Raw genomic sequence first — 20,614 nt, forward strand, 5'->3', positions numbered from 1 at the left:
AGAATGTCTGATAGAGGAGGAAGAGCTGGAAACATCTCCTTTGTTCTTTACTCACTTCCTGTTTGTTCCATGCAGATGTGACATGAACTGATAAATAAGGGACATAATGTTTTCGGTCTCTAGCGCCTCTACCGTCTCTAGCGTTTGTCAGAACGTATATTGGTTGGTCGGCTAAAAAAGCTGAAGGGAGATGGCTCATAAATTCAATTCAATTCAATTCAATTTTATTTATATAGCGCCAAATCACAACAAAAGTCGCCTCAAGGCGCTTCATAGATACAGAGAAAAACCCAACAATCATATGACCCCCTATGAGCAAGCACTTTGGCGACAGTGGGAAGGAATAACTCCCTTTTAACAGGAAGAACCTCCGGCAGAACCAGGCTCAGGGAGGGGCGGCCATCTGCTGCGACCGGTTGGGGTGAGAGAAGGAAGACAGGATAAAAGACATGCTGTGGAAGAGAGACAGAGGTTAATAACAGATATGATTCAACACAGAGAGGTCTGTTAATACATAGAGAGCGAGAAAGGTGACTGGAAAGGAAAAACTCAATGCATCATGGGAATCCCCCGGCAGCCTACATCTATTGCAGCATAACTAAGGGAGGATTCAGGGTCACCTGGTCCAGCCCTAACTATATGCTTTAGCAAAAAGGAAAGTTTTAAGCCTAATCTTAAAAGTAGAGATAGTGTCTGTCTCCCGAATCCAAACTGGAAGCTGGTTCCACAGAAGAGGGGCCTGAAAACTGAAGGCTCTCCCTCCCATTCTACTTTTAAATATTCTAGGAACAACACGTAGGCCTGCAGAGCGGGAGCGAAGTGCTCTAATAGGGTGATATGGTACTACAAGGTCATTAAGATAAGATGGGGCCTGATTATTTAAGACCTTGTATGTGAGGAGCAGGATTTTGAATTCAATTCTGGATTTAACAGGAAGCCAATGAAGGGAAGCCAAAACAGGAGAAATCTGCTCTCTCTTTCTAGTCCCTGTCAGGACTCTTGCTGCAGCATTTTGGATTAGCTGAAGGCTTTTCAGTGAGTTTTTTGGACATCCTGATAATAATGAATTGCAGTAGTCCAGCCTGGAAGTAATAAATGCATGAACTAGTTTTTCAGCGTCACTCTGAGACAGGATATTTCTAATTTTAGAGATGTTGCGCAAATGGAAGAACGCAGTCTTACATATTTGTTTAATATGTGCGTTGAAGGACATATCCTGGTCAAAAATGACTCCAAGGTTCCTCACAGTGTTACTGGAGGCCAAGGTAATGCCATCCAGAGTAAGAATCTGGTTAGATACCATATTTCTAAGCTTTTCAGCGCCGAGTACAATGACCTCAGTTTTATCTGAGTTAAGAAGCAAAAAGTTAGTGGCCATCTGGCTTCATGGACAGATAGAGCTGGGTGTCATCTGCATAGCAGTGAAAATGTATGCTATGTCTTCTAATGATGCTGCCTAGCATGTATAATGTAAACAGAATGGGTCCTAGCACTGAACCCTGTGGAACTCCATAATTAACCTCAGTGTGTGAAGAGGACTCTCCATTTACATGCACAAATTGGTAAATGGTAAATGGACTGGTTCTTATATAGCGCTTTTCTACTCTTTCTGAGCACTCAAAGCGCTGTACACAACTTGTACATTCACCCATTCACACCCATTCGCACAAGCACATTTTTCTAAGTGCTATCTACGTAACATTCACACACACATTCATACTCCGATGGATGCATCGGAGAGCAATTTGGGGTTAGTATCTTGCCCAAGGATATTTGGCATGCAGACTGGGGAAGCCAGGGATCGAACCACCAACCTTCCGATCAGTAGATGACCTGCTCTACCACCTGAGCTACAGCCACCGGAGTCTGTAGCTCAATTGGAGTCTATTAGATAGATATGATACAAACCACTGCAGTGCAATACCTGTAATACCTACAGCATGTTCTAATCGCTCTAATAGGATATTATGGTCAACAGTATCGAATGCTGCACTAAGGTCAAGAAGGACAAGCACAGAGATGAGTCCACTGTCAGAGGCCATAAGAAGATCATTTGTAACCTTCACTAAAGCTGTTTCTGTGCTGTGATGAACTCTGAAACCTGACTGAAACTCTTCAAATAAACCATTCCTCTGCAGATGATCTGTTAGCTGTTTGACAACTACTCTTTCAAGGATTTCTGATATGAAAGGAAGGTTGGAGATTGGCCTATAATTAGCTAAGACTGCTGGGTCTAGAGATGGCTTTTTGAGTAAAGGTTTAACTGCAGCCACCTTGAAGGCCTGTGGTACATAGCCGATTATTGGAGATAGGTTGATCATATATAAGATCGAAGAATTAATCAATGGCAGGACTTCTTTGAGCAGTTTTGTAGGAATGGGGTCTAAAAGACACGTTGATGGTTTGGAGGAAGTAATTATTGAAGATAACTCAGAAAGATCGATTGGAGAAAAAGAGTCTAACTTAACATCAATGGTACTAAGAGTAGCTGTACATAATATTACATCTGTGGGATGATTATTGGTAATTTTTTCTCTAATGATAAAAATTTTATTTGTGAAGAAGTTCATGAAGTCATCACTAGTTAATGTTAAAGGGATGGTTGGCTCAAAAGAGCTCTGACTTTTTGTCAGCCTGGCTACAGTGCTGAAGAGAAACCTGGGGTTGTTCTTATTTTCTTCAATCAGTGATGAGTAGTAAGCTGTTATGGCTTTGCGGAGGGCTTTCTTATAAAGCAACAAACTATTTCTCCAGGCTAAATGATGATCCTCTAAATTTGTGACACGCCATTTCCTCTCCAGATTACGAGTCATCTGCTTTAGGGTACGTGTTTGAGAATTATACCACGGGGTCAGGTACTTCTGATTAGAGACCTTAGTTTTCACTGGAGCTACAGTATCCAGAGTCGTACGTAGTGAGGAGGTGAAATTATTAACAAGATAATCGACCTCTGTTGGGGTAGCGTTCAGATAGCTGCTCTGCTCTATGTTCTTACAGGGCATTGACGATGATAACAGTGGGTGGATTATATTCTTAAACTACAGCGCTTTCAGAAAGACATCTACTTTGATAAAGTCCACTCTCCATTACTGCATAATCAATTATTGTAAATGTAAATGTTATCAAGAAATGATCAGGCAGGAGAGGGTTTTCAGGAAACACTGTTAAATGTTCAGTTTCTATGCCATATGTTAAAACAAGATCTAGAGTGTGATTAAAGTGGTGGGTGGGTTCTTTTACATTTTGAGAGAAACCAATTGAGTCTAACAACAGATTAAATGCCATGTTGAGGCTGTCATTTTTAGCATCAACATGGATGTTAAAATCACCCACAATAATTATTTTATCTGAGCTCAGAACTAAATTAGATATAAAGTCTGAGAAATCAGACAGAAACTCTGTGTAAGGCCCAGGTGGACGATAGATGATAACAAGTAAGACTGGTTTCTGAGTTTCACAGCTGGGGTGGACAATGTTAAGCATCAGGCTTTCAAATTAATTAAAAGTCTGTCTTGGTCTTTCATTAATTAATAGACTGGTGTGAAAAATTGCTGCCACACCGCCCCCTCGACCTGTGCTTCGAGATTTCTTGTAGTTAGAATGACTCGGGGGTGTTGATTCATTTAAACTAACATAATCATCCTGCTGCAACCAGGTTTCTGTAAGGCAGAGTAAATCAATTTGTTGATCAATTATTAAGTCATGTAGTAACAGAGACTTGGAGGAGAGAGACCTAATATTTAATAATCCACATTTCACTGTTTTACTCTTTGGTTCAGATGTGGATACTGTATTATTCTTTCTTTGTAAATGTTTAAGTTGTTTGTTGCTGGTTTTTAGTTTGTTTTTTGTCTTTTTGGAAGCTGACACAGTCTCTATGGAGATGGGTTTTTGGGGGGGTAGCAGGAGGAGGGAAGCTGCAGAGAGGGGTGTAAGACTGCAACTCTGCTTCCTGGTCCCAACTCTGGATAGTCATATTTTGAGGGGTTTAATAAATTTGTCCATATTTCTAGAAATGAGAGCTGCTCCATCCAAAGTGGGATGGATGCCATCTCTCCTAACAAGACCAGGTTTCCTCCCGAAGGTTTGCCAATTATCTATGAAGCCCACATCATTTCTGGGACACCACTCAGACAGCCAGCAATTTAAGGAGAACATGCGGCTAAACATGTCACTCCTGGTCTGATTGGGGAGGGGACCAGAGAAAACTACAGAGTCCGACATTGTTTTGGCAAAGTTGCACACCGATTCAATATTAATTTTAGTGACCTCCGATTGGCGTAACCGGGTGTCATTACTGCTGACGTGAATTATGATTTTACTGAATTTACGTTTACCCTTAGCCAGCAGTTTTAAATTTGACTATGGTTGACTATGGTTGCCGGTGTCTCTAGCTTCACATGTCTGAGAACAGAATCACCAATTACCAGAGTTTGACCCCCAGCGGGTGTGTCACCGAGTGGGGAAAAACGGTTAGACAAATGAACGGGTTGGTGGTGTACCTGGGGCTTCTGTTTAGGACTATGCTTCCTCCTCACCGTTACCCAGCCGCCCTCTTTCCGCAGCTGCTTGGGATCTGCCGGGGAACAGCTAGCGGGGCCTACGCTATCTTCGGCTGCACCAGCTACAGGGGCCTGGCTAGCTAAGGGTGAGTGAAGGGTGCGAAGCCGAGTCTCCAGTTCAGTAATCCTGGCCTCCAGAGCTGCAAATATGCTACATTTGTTACAGATATCATTACTGCTAAAGGAGGCCGAGGAGTAACTAAACATCTGACACAATGAGCAAGAAAGTGCAGGAGGGACAGGTGAAGTAGCCATGGTGCTAACGAGTCGGCTACGAGCTAAGCTAGCGAAACAGTACAGAGACAGTGAGTGAATACTTTGGCTATAAATTAGGTAGTGAGTACACAGAAAGTGTGCTTCGGATGAAGCACGTGAAGATTATACTATGAAAAAAGAATGTATTTAAAAGTTGTTAATTAAACTGCTAAGCAAATAAGCTACTCAGAAACACCACTGTGTTTGAGCAGGAACAGGAAGTGATACTATACCACAGAGCGAGCGAACACCAAGTAAACAGGTGAGCCGCCACTTTATTAGGTCACAGGCAGAGTGGGTAAAAGTACAGAAATTCTTAGAAGAAGTAGAGATTCAGATAGTGGGGCGATCGTGGCTCAAAGAGTTGGCAGTTCATTTTGTAATCGGAAGGTTGCCGGTTCGAGCCCTGGTTCAGACAGTCTCGGTCGTTGTGTCCTTTGGCAAGACACTTCACTTTGCCTACTGGTGGTGGTCAGAGGTCCCGGTGGCGCCAGTGTCCGGCAGCCTTGCCTCTGTCAGTGCGCCCCAGGGTGGCTGTGGCTACAATGTAGCTTGCCATCTCCAGTGTGTGAATGGGTGGATGACTGAATGTGTAAAGCGCTTTGGGGTCCTTAGGGACTAGTAAAGCGCTATACAAATACAGGCTATTTCCCATTTAGTGATAAAAATACTGCAGTAAACGTTTAAGTTGAACCTATTTCCTCAAGTAAAACTACAGACTCTGAAATGTACTCTATTTTTGTTCAAATCTCACTGAACCTTGTGCTATATTAATATAATAATAAAATATCAATAGATGGAAATATATATATTGTCTAAGTTTAATTCTAATTGTACTCATCTTGAATCAGAAGAAAAAGAAGGAAAATAAAAATGTATTTCTATTTCCTGTTGCTAGATTGTAGAGGGTGACTTTGCCTCTAAACAGAAAACAACTTTGGTAGTCATTACAGCGAGCTCTTCAGTAGCGTCTAGCTGTGAGACATATCCCATAATGCACTGGGGTGAGATAAAAAAAAACCCCATAAAGAACCAACACTGACTTATAGCAATGGGCTGCATTGAGAACCAACATGTTAAACATGTTGCAGAATATTACACACTCAGTGTGCTGGTTTCAGTCATTATGCAAATGTTTATAAGATTGGGGAAACCTGCAGTCAGCTGAGACTGGATGATGATGAAACGTTTCTACAACTTAAAACACGACATCCAGATCAACAGAATCAACCATTAGGGATTCACTTACCTGGGTGATTGAGCATGCATCAATACAGAGAATTACACATCCCTTAAATAATGCAGTTAGTCTAGCTTAGTTTGTTTTCAGCATGTTTCATAATATGTCTTGCCTCAAATTGGTTTGATGTGTCAAGGCTCGCAGTGACGTGAAATAACTCCCCACAAATGTGTTAAACCAAAAGTAACAAGCTTGTCCTGATCATGTGAAGAGTCGAAAGTACAGATATTTGTTTAAACATGTAGGGAGTAAAAGTAAAAAGTAACTATTGAAGTAAAGTAAAGATACTTTAATATTCTACTTAAGTACTTCCCACCTCGGGCCACAAGTGTACTGTACCTAAGATACTGGCCACTGTGTACCTCATAAAGTGTCAACCATATTAAATGTGTGCGTTTCCCATGCTGTATGTCCAGAGTCATAATTGCAGTCAGTTACACTGACAGAAGGATAAACAGGTTTAGATTGGTTGGAAGCGTGTTGTCAACATATAAAACAGTTTTTATACCACAGTGAAGTCTATGTAGTTAAATTTGTATTTATAACCCAACAAGTGCAGGGGCCTCCCTACACCCCGTACTCTGCATTGTGTGTTTTTGTGTTGGATCGAGGTGCAGAGTAGAGAGACCAGTCGGATACAGGCATTCAGTTTGTGGCATGGACTGCACCATTTGATGGGGCATAAATCATTCCAACTCTGCTGCTGGCCTTTTGCAAATCACAGTAAACACTGAATATTAAAACTGAAGGGCAACAAGATCAACAAAAAAGACATTACACAAAAATAATCGTGTAATTAAGGCACGTTTACAACATTCCTTGATTTCAGGTCTGTCTACAACACAAAATTAATGTAGCAGGACTACAAGCAAACTGTACTGAAAAGCTAGTGCTTCTTCTTGCATTACTTTCCATGTGCGCTGCTAGCAAGCAGAAATGTAGCCCGAAATTGCGACAGATATTTCCAAATGAAACATAAACACAAACTCCTCACACTCTTATCAGACAGTACATGAACCTGTCAATGAATGCAATATATGCATAGTTTAACTGGAAAGTTGCCATTTTACACAGTAGAATAGTTTTTTTTAAACGAAACCCACTAACGGTGCTTACCTTTGCAAATCACAGTCACAGTCACCTTTGCAAAAGTGGCTTTCCTATCAAAAATTATCCTGGCTTATGTCTGACCCCGCTCCTCCTTTCAGGGTGGAGCCTGCTGGAGTCCGATGGTTGAGACCAGGTCTGAGGAAGTGTAAGTGTGTTTTTAATGGGATTCATGAAAACAAAGCAGCACACATTCAACCATGTTCATCATGTCAGGAGTCATCATCAAAGTGTCAATCAATGAACAGATGATGGATCAATAACTGCAGCTGGATTGTGTTTGTTCTCTCCATCAGATTCCTGTCAACTCACAATCGACACAAACACAGTACACACAAACCTCCAACTGTCTGACAACAACAGGAAAGTGACACATGTGAAGGAGATTCAGTCATATCCTGATCATCCAGACAGATTTGATGTTCATCATCAGCTGCTGTGTAGAAATGGTCTAACTGGTCGCTGTTACTGGGAGGTCGAATGTAGAGGAGAGGTTTATATATCAGTGAGTTACAGAATAATCAGAAGGAAAGGAGGCAGTAAAAACTGTTTGTTTGGACACAATGATCAGTCCTGGAGTATGTACTGCTGTGATGATCGTCCTCGTGCTGTCTTCCACAATAACAGAGAAATATCCATTATCTCCTCCTCCTCCTCCTCTGTCTCTATGAGAGTAGCAGTGTATGTGGACTGTCCTGCTGGCACTCTGTCCTTCTACAGAGTCTCATCTGACACTCTGATCCACCTCCACACCTTCCACACCACATTCACTCAAACTCTTTATCCTGGATTTTATGTCTGGTCCATTCATCCTGGTGCCTCAGTGTCCCTGTGCTGAGTGGCGTGTAAAGAGTGTCTCCTGTTAGAGAAACACTCTGACTGTTGAACAGATAGTTCAGTCTGTACATATCTGTCTCTTTCATTTTCAGATTCATGGATTCAATCAGTTGATGATTTAAACTGTTCTTAATGATTCCTTGTAAACTTCTTCCTCTTCAGTCCTTTAAAGATGGAAGCTCCCATTATTCCAGGATCAACATGTTGTTTTTCTGTCTTTTTCCACTCAAAGCTTCACAGTGAATATCAGTATGTTGTGTTTCTCTGAAGCTCAGTTCACAACCAGCTCCTCTGCATTTTCAACAAGTCTGAGCTCATTAAACTTAATCCAAATGTTTGATTTCTCTTTCTTATTGGGATTTTTCCAAACTCTCACCATGCTCTTACTGTTTCAGTCATTGTTGGAAGCTCATCATTTGAAAATGTTTCAGCCATATAAGATGAAAATATTGGCTCAATAGTTTTGAATGCAGTTCTAAGCAGGATGTGATTGTATTGAGGGATCATAATGTATGTGACTTATCTAATAAACAAAGGTTTCAATCCTCATTTGAAACTACTCTTGTGTTTTTCCCATGTTGAACAAGAACATGGTGCAGGATGTTGGTAACAGCTTGGTTATCAAACTCTTAGAGACATGTAAATATGTTTGCATATACACTGCATATGTTGTGTATCACTTCAAGATTCAAGATTCAAGATTTTTATCTTACCTCTTATTGCGCTCATAGTATTGCACATTTTTCACAGTATTGCACATTTGTTCCACAGATCTGTTTCACAAGTCTGTTGTGAGTGTATTGCTCATTGGTAAATGGTAAATGGACTGATTCTTATATAGCGCTTTTCTACTCTCCCGGAGTACTCAAAGCGCTCTATACAACACGCCACATTCACCCAGTCACACCCATTCTCACAAGCACTTTTTCTATACTTAGTGCTATCTAACTACATTCACACACATTCATACTCCGATGGACGCATCGGAGAGCAACTTGGGGTTAGTATCTTGCCCAAGGATACTTGGCATGCAGACTGGAGGAGCCTGGGATCGAACCTCCAACCTTCCGATCAGTAGGTGACCTGCTCTACCTCCTGAGCTACAGCCACCCATTGGTCAGTGGCCCGATCATACATTCAAGTGAAGTTAAGTAGGGCTGTGTTATTTTGAGTGTTTTGTGTTTTTTGTTTGCCATCAGTCTGACTGTGCCGTATTCAGTGTTGTGTGAATATTTCAGTGTTTGTGTTTTGCCAGCAATTTGACAGTTGCCGGGACGAAGCTATTGAAGAATCTTGTTCTGTGTGTGATGATGCTGTCCGCTCTGTTGTGTCTAAGATTGTATGTGCAGTTTTTGTGTCTGAGCAGAGAGTGAGCTGGATGGTTTTAGTCCCTGATAATTCTCCCTGCTCTTTTTTGGCAGCGTTGTGTGTACAGAAGGTCAATGGAGGCAAGTTTTGTTCCCGTGATCTTCTCCGCGGACTTTATGACTCTTTGCAGAGCCTTCCTCTCTGTCTGTGTAATGTTCCCATACCAGACAGTGATGCCTGCAATGAGAATGCTCTCTATCAGTCCTCTGTAGGCCTGGGTGAGAGGGCGGGGGTTCATGCCAGCTTTCCTGAGCAGCCGAATGAAATAAAGCCTTTGCTGGGCTTTTGTCACTGTTGCTGTGGTATTGAGAGTCCAGCTCAGGTCTGATGCAACCTGCAGCCCCAGGAATCTGTGGCTGTTTGCCCTCTCCACCTCCGTCCCTTTGATGATATCACTTTAGTTTGTATGAAACATGAAAACTATCACAAAGGGTCCTGGTGAAGAATCTGCTGGAATTTGGTGACAGACATCAGATTTGCTTTGATGTCAAACGTTTAGAAACGATTTCATTGTTTTTCATGCAGCTCTAATTTGATAAAACGCAGCATCAATAACAAAGAGGAAGTGATGTCACGTGTTTATGTCCACAAAGCAGAATGGGCTCTATTGCTGACAATAAGTGATGTACAAACAGAGTGAGCATTTCTGAGGCCCAAGATAAATTGAGTAGAAGTTCACTGAATGAACAATGGACTGTGAGCTCAGTTCCTTCATCATTAGTATGTATTATATATGTATATGTGTAGTACCCAGCTCAAGTAGCTCAGGATTAACCCTCAGTTAAGGTGGTGATAGTACTATGAGCGGGGCCCTGGGTACGTTACTTAATTTTCCTGTTAAACAGGAGAAATAATAATTAACCAGGTTTAACCTTTGTACTTAGAAGTTTTAATATTGGCGGTGCCTCCACTTAGTAAAAATAATATGAGTTCTGTTTAGTCTTCACTAAGAATAATGAATTTATCTAACATGTTAAACCCCTTTCTACTTTTTAGTAACTGTTACCACTTATAAACTCTCTAAAAAAATTATTATGACACAACACAAAACTTTAAATTCAAAATGTACAATTTAGTCAAAATAAAGTATGATTTAATTAAAAAAAAATACAATATTCCAAGTTCCAAAATGTTTCCTTGCAATTCAATTGGATGTTTTATTTTGCAAGAAATATTTACATGTTACCATAGCGACAAGAGTGCGTTAAGCGGCAGAGAAGAGGATGTTACTCTCAATGTTGATGCATTTTCAGGAGGACGCTGCTAATAAAGTTACACAATTACACAGTACATTCACGTTTATTATTATATTTACAAAATACCACAGTTTTTGTCTTGGTACTTATCCGCGACACCTTAAAGGCCAATCCATGTCTGACATAAACCGGTCTGTGGCGCAAAAAAGGTTTGGGACAGATGCTGTACAGCATGGGGGTTAATAGAACCGTACTCATATGAATATGACGTGTACATTGATTTATTCTTGTACCTCCACGCCATAGCAGCCCAATTCTTCACCCCAGTGGGAGGTGAACGTTTTCTCCTCATCTTAATGAATTAAGCCGTTTGGTCTTTGTTCCCCACAACATATCACCAATTCATAAAAATCAAAATTAGCTATATGTAAGCGGCAATACATGAAAAACTGCGGGACCCACCATACAAGCTGGTTTACGGTTATTTAAATAAAAGAAACATGTCTATGCAGATGCCCAAAGCTTAACAACTCAACCACTATAACAATTTAACTTTTGTACAACCAGATTTTCATGTACTTACATTTGAAAGTGTTTTCCTCCCCCGCTTCGACCACCATCGTTATCAGAAATAAATCTCCTGTATGACCCGCAATGAATCCTGGGATAGAGTAGGACATGAAGGATACATCGGACTGATCCTTAAAATTTGGGGAAACAAAAAACAAGGAGCATAAGTCCAGATCAGTCAGATCAGATCAGAGAGTCAACCTGGAGGTTGATAGCACATGAGCCAAGTACAAATCGTTCATGGGGCCGGCCGTGCAGACAGCAGCGACGGCGGAAACGCAAGCGAAGCAAATACAGAGGCTGACCACGCGGAAGGTGGTGGCGGCGACAAAGCAGGTCCGGAGGCCGACCGCGAAGCCAGTGGTGGCAACAGAAGAGGTCCGGAGGCCGGCGGCAATGACGACTTCATTCAGGAAGCCGTCCTCGATGGCCAATATGTCCAACTAGAAGCCTGAAAAGCGGCCGGTAAAGGCAAGGTAGAACAGGCCAAGCTGGATCTGACGGCGGTGTAGTAACCACTGGACCAGATGAGGCAGGAGAAGACGAGACAGCACCAGATGAGAGCGTGGCAGCTGCAGAACCAGATGCTGCAAGTGATGGTATGGAAGTAGCAGGCGGTGATGCTGCAGGCGACGGTGTGGAAGTTGCAGGTGGTGGAGCAGGTGGTGGCTGAACGGAATCCCCAGAGCCATCACCTGACACAAGGATGTGCCGCCTGGGCTCTTCACATATATATAGATATAGATATATATATCTATATATATCTATCTCCCTCTCTCTCTCTCTCTCTCTCTCTCTAGATATATATATATATATATATATATATATATATATATACAGTGGGGCAAAAAAGTATTTAGTCAGCCACCGATTGTGCAAGTTCCCCCACTTAAAATGATGACAGAGGTCAGTAATTTGCACCAGAGGTACACTTCAACTGTGAGAGACAGAATGTGAAAAAAAAATCCATGAATTCACATGGTAGGATTTGTAAAGAATTTATTCGTAAATCAGGGTGGAAAATAAGTATTTGGTCACCTCAAACAAGGAAAATCCCTGGCTCTCACAGACCTGTAACGTCTTCTGTAAGAAGCTTTTCTGTCCCCCACTCGTTACCTGTATGAATGGCACCTGTTTGACCTCATCATCTGTATAAAAGACACCTGTCCACAGCCTCAACCAGTCAGACTCCAAACTCCGCCATGGCCAAGACCAAAGAGCTTTCGAAGGACACCAGGAAAAGAATTGTAGACCTGCACCAGACTGGGAAGAGTGAATCTACAATAGGCAAGCAGCTTGGTGTGAAAAAATCAACTGTGGGAGCAATCATCAGAAAATGGAAGACATACAAGACCACTGATAATCTCCATCCCTGGGGCTCCACACAAGATCTCATCCCGTGGGGTCAAAATGATCATGAGAACGGTGAGCAAAGATCCCAGAACCACACGGGGGGACCTGGTGAATGACCTGCAGAGAGCTGGGACCAAAGTAACAAAGGTCACCATCAGTAACACACTACAACGGCAGGGAATCAAATCCCGCAGTGCCAGACGTGTTCCGCTGCTGAAGCCAGTGCATGTCCAGGCCCGTCTGAAGTTTGCCAGAGAGCACATGGATGATACAGCAGAGGATTGGGAGAATGTCATGTGGTCAGATGAAACCAAAGTAGAACTTTTTGGTATAAACTCAACTCGTCGTGTTTGGAGGAAGAAGAATACTGAGTTGCATCCCAAGAACACCATACCTACTGTGAAGCATGGGGGTGGAAACATCATGCTATGGGGCTGTTTTTCTGCCAAGGGGACAGGACGACTGATCCGTGTTAAGGACAGAATGAATGGGGCCAAGTATCGTGAGATTTTGAGCCAAAACCTCCTTCCATCAGTGAGAACTTTGAAGATGAAACGAGGCTGGGTCTTCCAACATGACAATGATCCAAAACACACCGCCCGGGCAACAAAGGAGTGGCTCCGTAAGAAGCATTTGAAAGTCCTGGAGTGGCCTAGCCAGTCTCCAGACCTCAACCCCATAGAAAATCTGTGGCGGGAGTTGAAAGTCCGTGTTGCTCGGCGACAGCCCCAAAACATCACTGCTCTTGAGAAGATCTGCATGGAGGAATGGGCCAAAATACCAGCTACTGTGTGTGCAAACCTGGTAAAGACCTATAGTAAACGTTTGACCTCTGTTATTGCCAACAAAGGTTATGTTACAAAGTATTAAGTTGTATTTTTGTTATTGACCAAATACTTATTTTCCACCCTGATTTACGAATAAATTCTTTACAAATCCTACCATGTGAATTCATGGATTTTTTTTTCACATTCTGTCTCTCACAGTTGAAGTGTACCTCTGGTGCAAATTACTGACCTCTGTCATCATTTTAAGTGGGGGAACTTGCACAATCGGTGGCTGACTAAATACTTTTTTGCCCCACTGTATATATATATATATTGTCCTGATTCGTGATTTGAGGTAAAAGACAAACGACTTGAGGTCCATTGTGCATCAAAACAATGATTTTATTTAAACACATATATGTGGGAAGCCGAGCACGGTCACCCAAAATAGCATTGATCTTCGCAAAAAAATAAACGAGCCGTCATATATATAACATTGTTGATGACGAGCATAATGCGTCAAAGCAGATAACAAACATGCATCAGTTCCAGTAATTCCGACCTTGGATATATTTAAAAAAGAACAGTTCCTTCCTCTGTTCCTCCACCACCGCCAGATGCTTCCTGTTATTTCATTTACTGCACTTCACTTATCTGTGGAACTAAACTGTCACGTATGCAGGTAAAACAACTTCGCGGTTTCGAGCAAACAAGTCTAGATACTGTGTATGTGTACAGGCAGCCTATGTGTCTTGACCTCAGTGCATGACCTATTCTGAGTCATCTGTTACCAGGCAAACTCCAATGCAGCAGGCTGCTGAGTGCACACAGGCCTGTATTCTGTTTCTATATAATATGTGGTGTATTGTAAGCATGTATGCAATCCTTTCTTTAGCTCAATAAAGTTTCCAATTGATCGGCCAGACGTCGCGCTGACCGAAGCTTCAGACCATTAATTAACTGAGCTTCAACTCTTTAATTAGCACAAAAATGCAATATGTGTATAACATGATTACAGCTGCACCTGCAATGAAAGATTATTATGTAATTAAGCTAACAGCTTAAATACAAACTTTAATGTAACATCAACAACTTCAATAAATGCTCTGATGAAATGATAATGATAAACGATAAGTAATACAACAGTAATGATAATGGTTATGAATATTAACTGTAAAATAATATTCTAATCTCCACAATATATATATATATATATATATATATATATATATATATATATATATATATATGTATATATATACTTGTGTGCAATTTTATTTTTATTCAGTTTTTTTGCTACTTTGGCGGAAAATTCTATACTTGAAGTTCTGTTAAGACCTGTTGTAATACTGTGTTGTTTACAAATGCCTTTTAAAAGGCTTAACATCACTAAAGTACTTTTAAGTCACATAACGGTGTTTTGTCTGGTTTCTCTGTCATTCATGTACCAGAGCTCTAAGAGTCGTTCTTAATCTTCTGATACTAGCCCAAAGTACTCATTACCTTGGTTATTATCCATTGGTACTGTACATAAACCCACGTAAGTGCTACACTTTATAGAAGATCTCCCAGCATCATCAGCTGTGCTGTCCAATCATTGTGTGCTAGGTTACCCTTATAATGCAATGTCTGTTTGCAAAAAGAGAAGCATGTGTGTCAAATATAAATAAGCACAGAACAGAAAAAGCTGCTAGTTTCTTCTATTTAGAGTCAAGTTAGTGTTTTGTGTCTTTGTTTGAGGCCTAATGTCAAGCAGAGGTGTGTGTAACTGGACTGGTCTGTTATATGTGTGAAATGTGTGCTTCTCTTCAGCATCATCTTTGTCACTGCTGATTCCTTTGTGTCATCATTTGTTGAGAAGAGAGAACAGTTATAACGGAGGAGCAAAAGGAAGCCCTGAAATCTGCATCCAACAAGGAAGTGTTGGCTCACCAGTGATCCCAGCAGAGGCCACTGGTTTGGCTCCAGTTGTTATAGATTCAATGATGTTGTTCCTACAGATACATGTTAGCATCTTTATTGTAGTAAAGTCTTGTAATGTGAAGATAGAAACAAGGCAGGAAACAGCTCCATGATCTGATCTTAATGATGTTGTTTTTATTTCTGTCTTTCAGAACTGGATTGGAAACTATCAAAGGTCTAAAAACAGCCTCAACCCTCCCAAAGAGCAAACTTTACACACGTCATCTTTCAGCTACAATCTTTGTTGCAGGGATCTTCTGCCAAACAAGGCTGAGAGAAGATTTCTTACAGCTGTCATGTTGATGCTGTTTCAATCTTTGGGCAAACACACTCATATATTAGGGCTGATATCAGGGCTGCACAAGTTCTTTTTGTTTGTGATCATGAATAATAGAAGTGTGCCTGTTGAAGATCATGTTTGCTGCATTATTATATGTCCTGTTATTGTTCTGTATTATATTCAGCTTTCAGCATCCTTTCCCAGCCCCCTGTTACACCATCCATACAAAGCCAATCTGACTGTGAGCCAATGTGTTTGATAGTTTGTGTTGGATCAATAGATTTGACAGACTTGGTTCATCCAGAGGGAAACAGTCCAAATTCAGATCTAATGAAATGATGGAGGCTGTTTCCTACCACGGTGCTAATGTGTGACTAACAAGGCTCATGGTCTCCAGCAGACAAGCGCCTGGAATGAGGTGAGCTGAGTGTTGCTTTGGTGGGTCTATGCCCACGTCATGCCATCAGTGTTCATATTGGCAATAGTTCATATCTCTGTTCTTTAGCCTTCATCACAAAGCTGTGAAGGAAAAAACATCCAAACATCTAACAGGATTTGATGGATGCAAAGTCCACTGAGCTCTTTGTCATTTACAACCTTGTCCAACCAACAAGAGCACTGATGACAAACACAGTGACAGTTAAAGGATTTTGCCATATATGAGCATAGATGACTTTCATATAGATTTTCAATGCAGGCTTTTGGTGAGCCGCTGGCTTCTGTCTAATAATCATCTCAGCATTTTACAATAGAATAGCTCTTTATTAGCTCTGCATTTATTGTTATTGGACATGAAACAAGGAAGCTGTGTTTCTCATTTGATGTTAGTTTCATGTTCATCAGGATCATTTTCTAAAGAGCTGATATTTAGACCATTTACTGCACTGGCTGCACATCCTGTCTACATTTCTCTGCATGTGCTGTGTTTGTCTTTGCATATTTCTCCATATTGACACAAACAGTGAACAGCAGTAGATCTACTCTTCATCTGTTTTAGGCCCAGTGAAAGATATGAAGCAGAAATGGTGTCATTAGGAGAAGAAGAGAAGAACAAGTCCGGCGAGGAGGCAGCAGCTCTTAAAGATGAAACACAGCAACTTAGCCCTGAGCTCAGAGAGCTTCACATGAAAAAGCTCCTCAAGCAGATCATGTCAGAGGTTTGTCATCAACAGGAGGAACTGTTAATATCATAGGATGAAGGATGCTTGTCAGCTGGATGAAGAAGGTTATTTAATGGCAAACGTTCACATTGAAGTCAAATTGTTGTCGTGTTGAACAGATTCATGTACTGATCGTCTCCAGAATGTTAGAAGAGCTTCAATGAATCATTAGAAACAACTTACAGCTGCACAGTTGTGTCAAACCAATCTTTGTGTCATTGTGGGATTTTTGTGTTTCTACATGTGACACACAATCTGAACACAAACAGGGACTCATTTGTTACCACAGCCAGATGCTGAGAGCCATTTCCTTGTAGTGCTGTGTCTATATATATGCACCATTAGATGTTATTGGAATGATTGTCAGCTTTGATAGTTTCATGTATGTTTAGCTGGACGGCTGTTTGATCCTCGACATGTTTAAAGGTGTCCAGTCCTGAGACACTGGGGGTGGAAACAGCTGTGATGTCATTGGACTGTCACAAAGACAGAAGTGCATGAAGTGAGCAGCCAAGGAGCAGCTGATGTTTTGGATTCAACAGCATTTGAAAGGTTGACACAGACACATTTGCACATAGAAAGCTGAATTTGTCATATGCCACAGTGAACTCACTGTTCAGTGTTTTTCAGGAAGCTTCTTAACTGCCTCTGCTGCCAAACAAGCAGCTGATGTCCTTGAGAAGAAACTGAAGAAGTCTTCAACAACAAATACAGGAAGTGGACTTTCAAATACTAGATTCACTTTAGACTCACACAAGAAATGACTCAACTAGCTGTGTTTGATTGACTCCTTTGACTATATGAAAGCTCAGTGTGTGTCTGTACACAGGCTGTTGTGTTGGACTATTATTCAGTTGTCTGCTGAATGTTTTCAAATGTCTGTGTCTCAGTGTAGATGAGGCTGGGGGTCATGGGAGGCCACCATAGCAGTCTCTTCGAAATCATGACATCATCATAAATGCTGCTGGACTGTCTGATGGGCTGACGGTGAAAAAGCCGTCGGGAAGGAAACAGAAGACATTTCAGAGGCTGCAGGCAGATTTCTTTGATTTGGGGCCTTTTTCAGCTTTATTGGACAGAGCAGTGAAGATAAGTGACAGCAAAGCAGAGGGAGAGAGAAAGGGGGCGTGGTCAGAATCAAAGCCAAGCCAGCTGCTCTCCACCTCGTGGCACATGGTCACCTGCTCATCCTAGTGAGCTCCACCAGCAGCCCTTTCACACAGTTTACACTGTCAAACACTGTGTGTGGACCTCAGCTAACAATAGGCTACATTTAAGTCTGGACTACATGCTTTTATATTGAGGAGATTTTTCACTGTTTTTATTCCATCAGCAGCTCAACATCATGAGCAGCTTTGACATAAAGACATCAAACTCAAGCTGACTTTAAACTGGATCTACTTTTAATACAGGGGCTCAAAAACAACTAACATCTTTATTATATATCAGGACAGAAAGTCATTTCATCTCAAATGAAAACAGCTTTATTTGGAATAACCAGCACTATCAACTGGTTTGGGATCTCCACCAGTTTCATGTCTTTACAGCTTCTCCAACAAAGTTCCTGTAAAATCAGCATTTTTGTCTTTATTGGTTTGATAGTGATTGATTATTCAGTCCCAATCTGCTGTCATCTAAAGAACAAAATGATGTTTCTATGAGTCAAAAAGCTCCAGATGTTGTCGGCTTCACAAAGAAAACAAAGATTAGGAACTTAAACACAAAGTGTTTGGAGCCAAAATGTTACCAAGCTGCTCTTTTTGAAATGGCAGAGGTACAGTGGTGTCTAACAGCACACTGTGGAAGGCAAACATGTTATTGTTGGATGAAACTTCATGAATCCTTTGTAGATTTGAGCTTTTGGAGCCTTTCTTTTTTCTTTAGGTGTACAGATGCTGAGGAGGTATGGAAGAAATATAGTATCATCAAGTATTTTTAGATATTGAATTTATAACACTGAATTTTGTCTTCCAAATTTCCCTGCAAAAATATTCACCTGCAAAAATTCACCTGCAAAAATTCACCTGCAAAAATTCGCCTGCAAAAATTCAACTGCAAAAGTGATGAACTTTTGACCCAAGCCAGAGCAATCAGCACTAGATCGAGTCGAGCGGCTCTCAGCCAATTAAATTACGCTGTTTCATCACATGACACCGTTAGCCAGCAGTGTGTCTCCTAAAAGAGAGCTGTTTAAAGGTGAGTGATTAAATTTTTCTCCTAAATAGAGATCATTACAGAACGCCTAGTCCTACTTAAAATCCCATTTATTTTTATTTTATTTTATCATCTACTCGAACTAAGGAAAACGTTTGACTAACTCAAAGATGCCTCCCCTGCCTGTCTGCAGAGGCAGATTTGAATTTAGGAGCAGCAAGATGGAAGCGGCAAACCCTGGCGGTCCTCCGTTAAGTATATTGTTTTTTATCTTCAAGTTTGTCTTTTGAAACGTTAATTTTATTTAAATCCGTTGCTCACGTATAAAGTACACAGACGGGGTCTTTGCTCAACTCGTCTGAGGCGTGTCTCACTAAGCGCTACATGCTAGCTTCCTGCTAACCGAGCTACCCTTTACATGCTGTGCTTTAGAAAATAGGATACTCGTTAAAAAAAAATACCCCGCAGATATTGATAGATAGACGAACACTGCAAATATAATGTTGGAAACGAGAACGGCCTTTGGTGAAGGGGTAAAATACACCATGAATAAAGCCATAGAGTGAATGGCTGCCATGGTTGCAGAACGGCCTGATTTAATGACAAGAATGGGGAAGAGTGAGGTGAAGTGAACCAAAGCCACAAAACACGGTCAGACAAGGCGGCAAAAGGGCAGTGATCTGTCCGTCAGTATGAAGTTGGTGTGTGGTTTGGTGAACAAAAACTCGAGACCGGTAGCAGGAATATGGGAGACTCGTGTTTCACTGGAATAGTGGTGAATTAAAACATCCTTTGTTGGGGACATTTAGGTGTAAATGCATCCATACAGGCAAGCCAGAGGCAGACCAGACAGTGAAGAAAACAAGGCAAACAATAGAAATATTAAAACGGAAATATAGGATTAATATAACATACAATTAGGGAAAATGTAAGGAACACAATGTAAATGATATTGTAAAGTCATTAAAACAGCATACTCTGATTAAAAGAAACATGTAATTGGGTAGGATAATAATAATAATAATAATAATAATAATAATAATAATAATATAAAAAAACATGTACAAGATGGGTACTTGTACCCGGAATTTAACAACAATAAAGTTGTAGCATGCCAGACCATCTTGATTGAATGTAACTTTTCTCCACACAAGTTTTATGGTAGACCTATTCATATTGGTATCTAATAAATGATTAATTCTTAGATTTTATCGAACGTTAATTTATAAATTGTTTCTGTCTTTATGTGTTTGTTTCAGATTATGCAAGATGAAATTATTCAGTCAGCAAGACACTTGCTGCAGTTGCTGACATCATCCAACTGAACTGCTGCTGTGATGAATCATAATACTGTCATGGTCCTGGGTCATTTTGACCCAGCGTTTTGTGTTTCCTTGAAGTTCATTTTTGTGCCTTGTGTTATTCTGATTTTGTACTAGTTTAGGGTTGAACCTGAAGTTTGGTGTATATTCAGCCCTACCTGTGTCTGTCCTTGGTTCTCTGTTCATGTCCCCGTGTTATGTTGTAAATCAGTCTGTGTGTTTCCTGCTTTACTTTGAAGGCTCGTGTTCTGGATTTCCTGTTCTATTCTGAAGGTCTGTGTCTGTTGTTATTGTGTTCAGCTTGTGTCCTCCAGTCATCATGTGTATTCAGATCAGCTGTTCTTCCCTCCTGTGTGTGATTACCCGATTACCTTGTGTGTGTGCGTGTATATATAGTGGGTGTCGGTCTGTGTTCGTTGTCGGCTCATCTGCATTCTTTGGTGTTCTGTTCCTGTCTCTGCCCCACACCCCTTTTGTATGC

The 20,614-nt window shown here is 41.0% G+C and overlaps 1 protein-coding gene and 2 long non-coding RNA genes across 4 annotated transcripts in view; all 3 read left to right on the top strand.

Moving 5' to 3' along the window:
• Window positions 1-8,667, top strand: part of LOC146507642 (NLR family CARD domain-containing protein 3-like) — a 55,281-nt gene extending 46,614 nt beyond the window's left edge. Inside the window, exons 9-10 of the mRNA XM_085178648.1 lie at window positions 7,266-7,312; window positions 7,461-8,667. Coding sequence (XP_085034774.1) covers window positions 7,266-7,312; window positions 7,461-8,002 — 589 coding nt within the window. The 3' untranslated portion in view covers window positions 8,003-8,667. The remainder of the gene's footprint in view (window positions 1-7,265; window positions 7,313-7,460) is intronic.
• Window positions 5-4,916, top strand: LOC146507644 (uncharacterized). Its single transcript, XR_014877040.1, has 2 exons — window positions 5-1,868; window positions 4,654-4,916. It is a non-coding gene; the product is annotated as an uncharacterized LOC146507644 (long non-coding RNA).
• A 6,014-nt stretch (window positions 8,668-14,681) lies between the features above and the next one.
• On the top strand, window positions 14,682-18,554 carry LOC146507645 (uncharacterized). Of its 2 annotated transcripts, none has more exons than XR_014877037.1 (3): window positions 14,682-15,915; window positions 16,495-16,654; window positions 17,084-18,554. It is a non-coding gene; the product is annotated as an uncharacterized LOC146507645 (long non-coding RNA). The 2 variants fall into 2 exon arrangements; XR_014877038.1 differs by having other exon boundaries at window positions 14,798-15,915; window positions 17,050-18,554.
• The last annotated feature ends 2,060 nt before the right edge of the window (window positions 18,555-20,614 follow it).

The sequence above is a fragment of the Neolamprologus multifasciatus genome, chromosome 11 (assembly GCF_963576455.1).
Source record: "Neolamprologus multifasciatus chromosome 11, fNeoMul1.2, whole genome shotgun sequence".
Taxonomy (NCBI): domain Eukaryota; kingdom Metazoa; phylum Chordata; class Actinopteri; order Cichliformes; family Cichlidae; genus Neolamprologus; species Neolamprologus multifasciatus.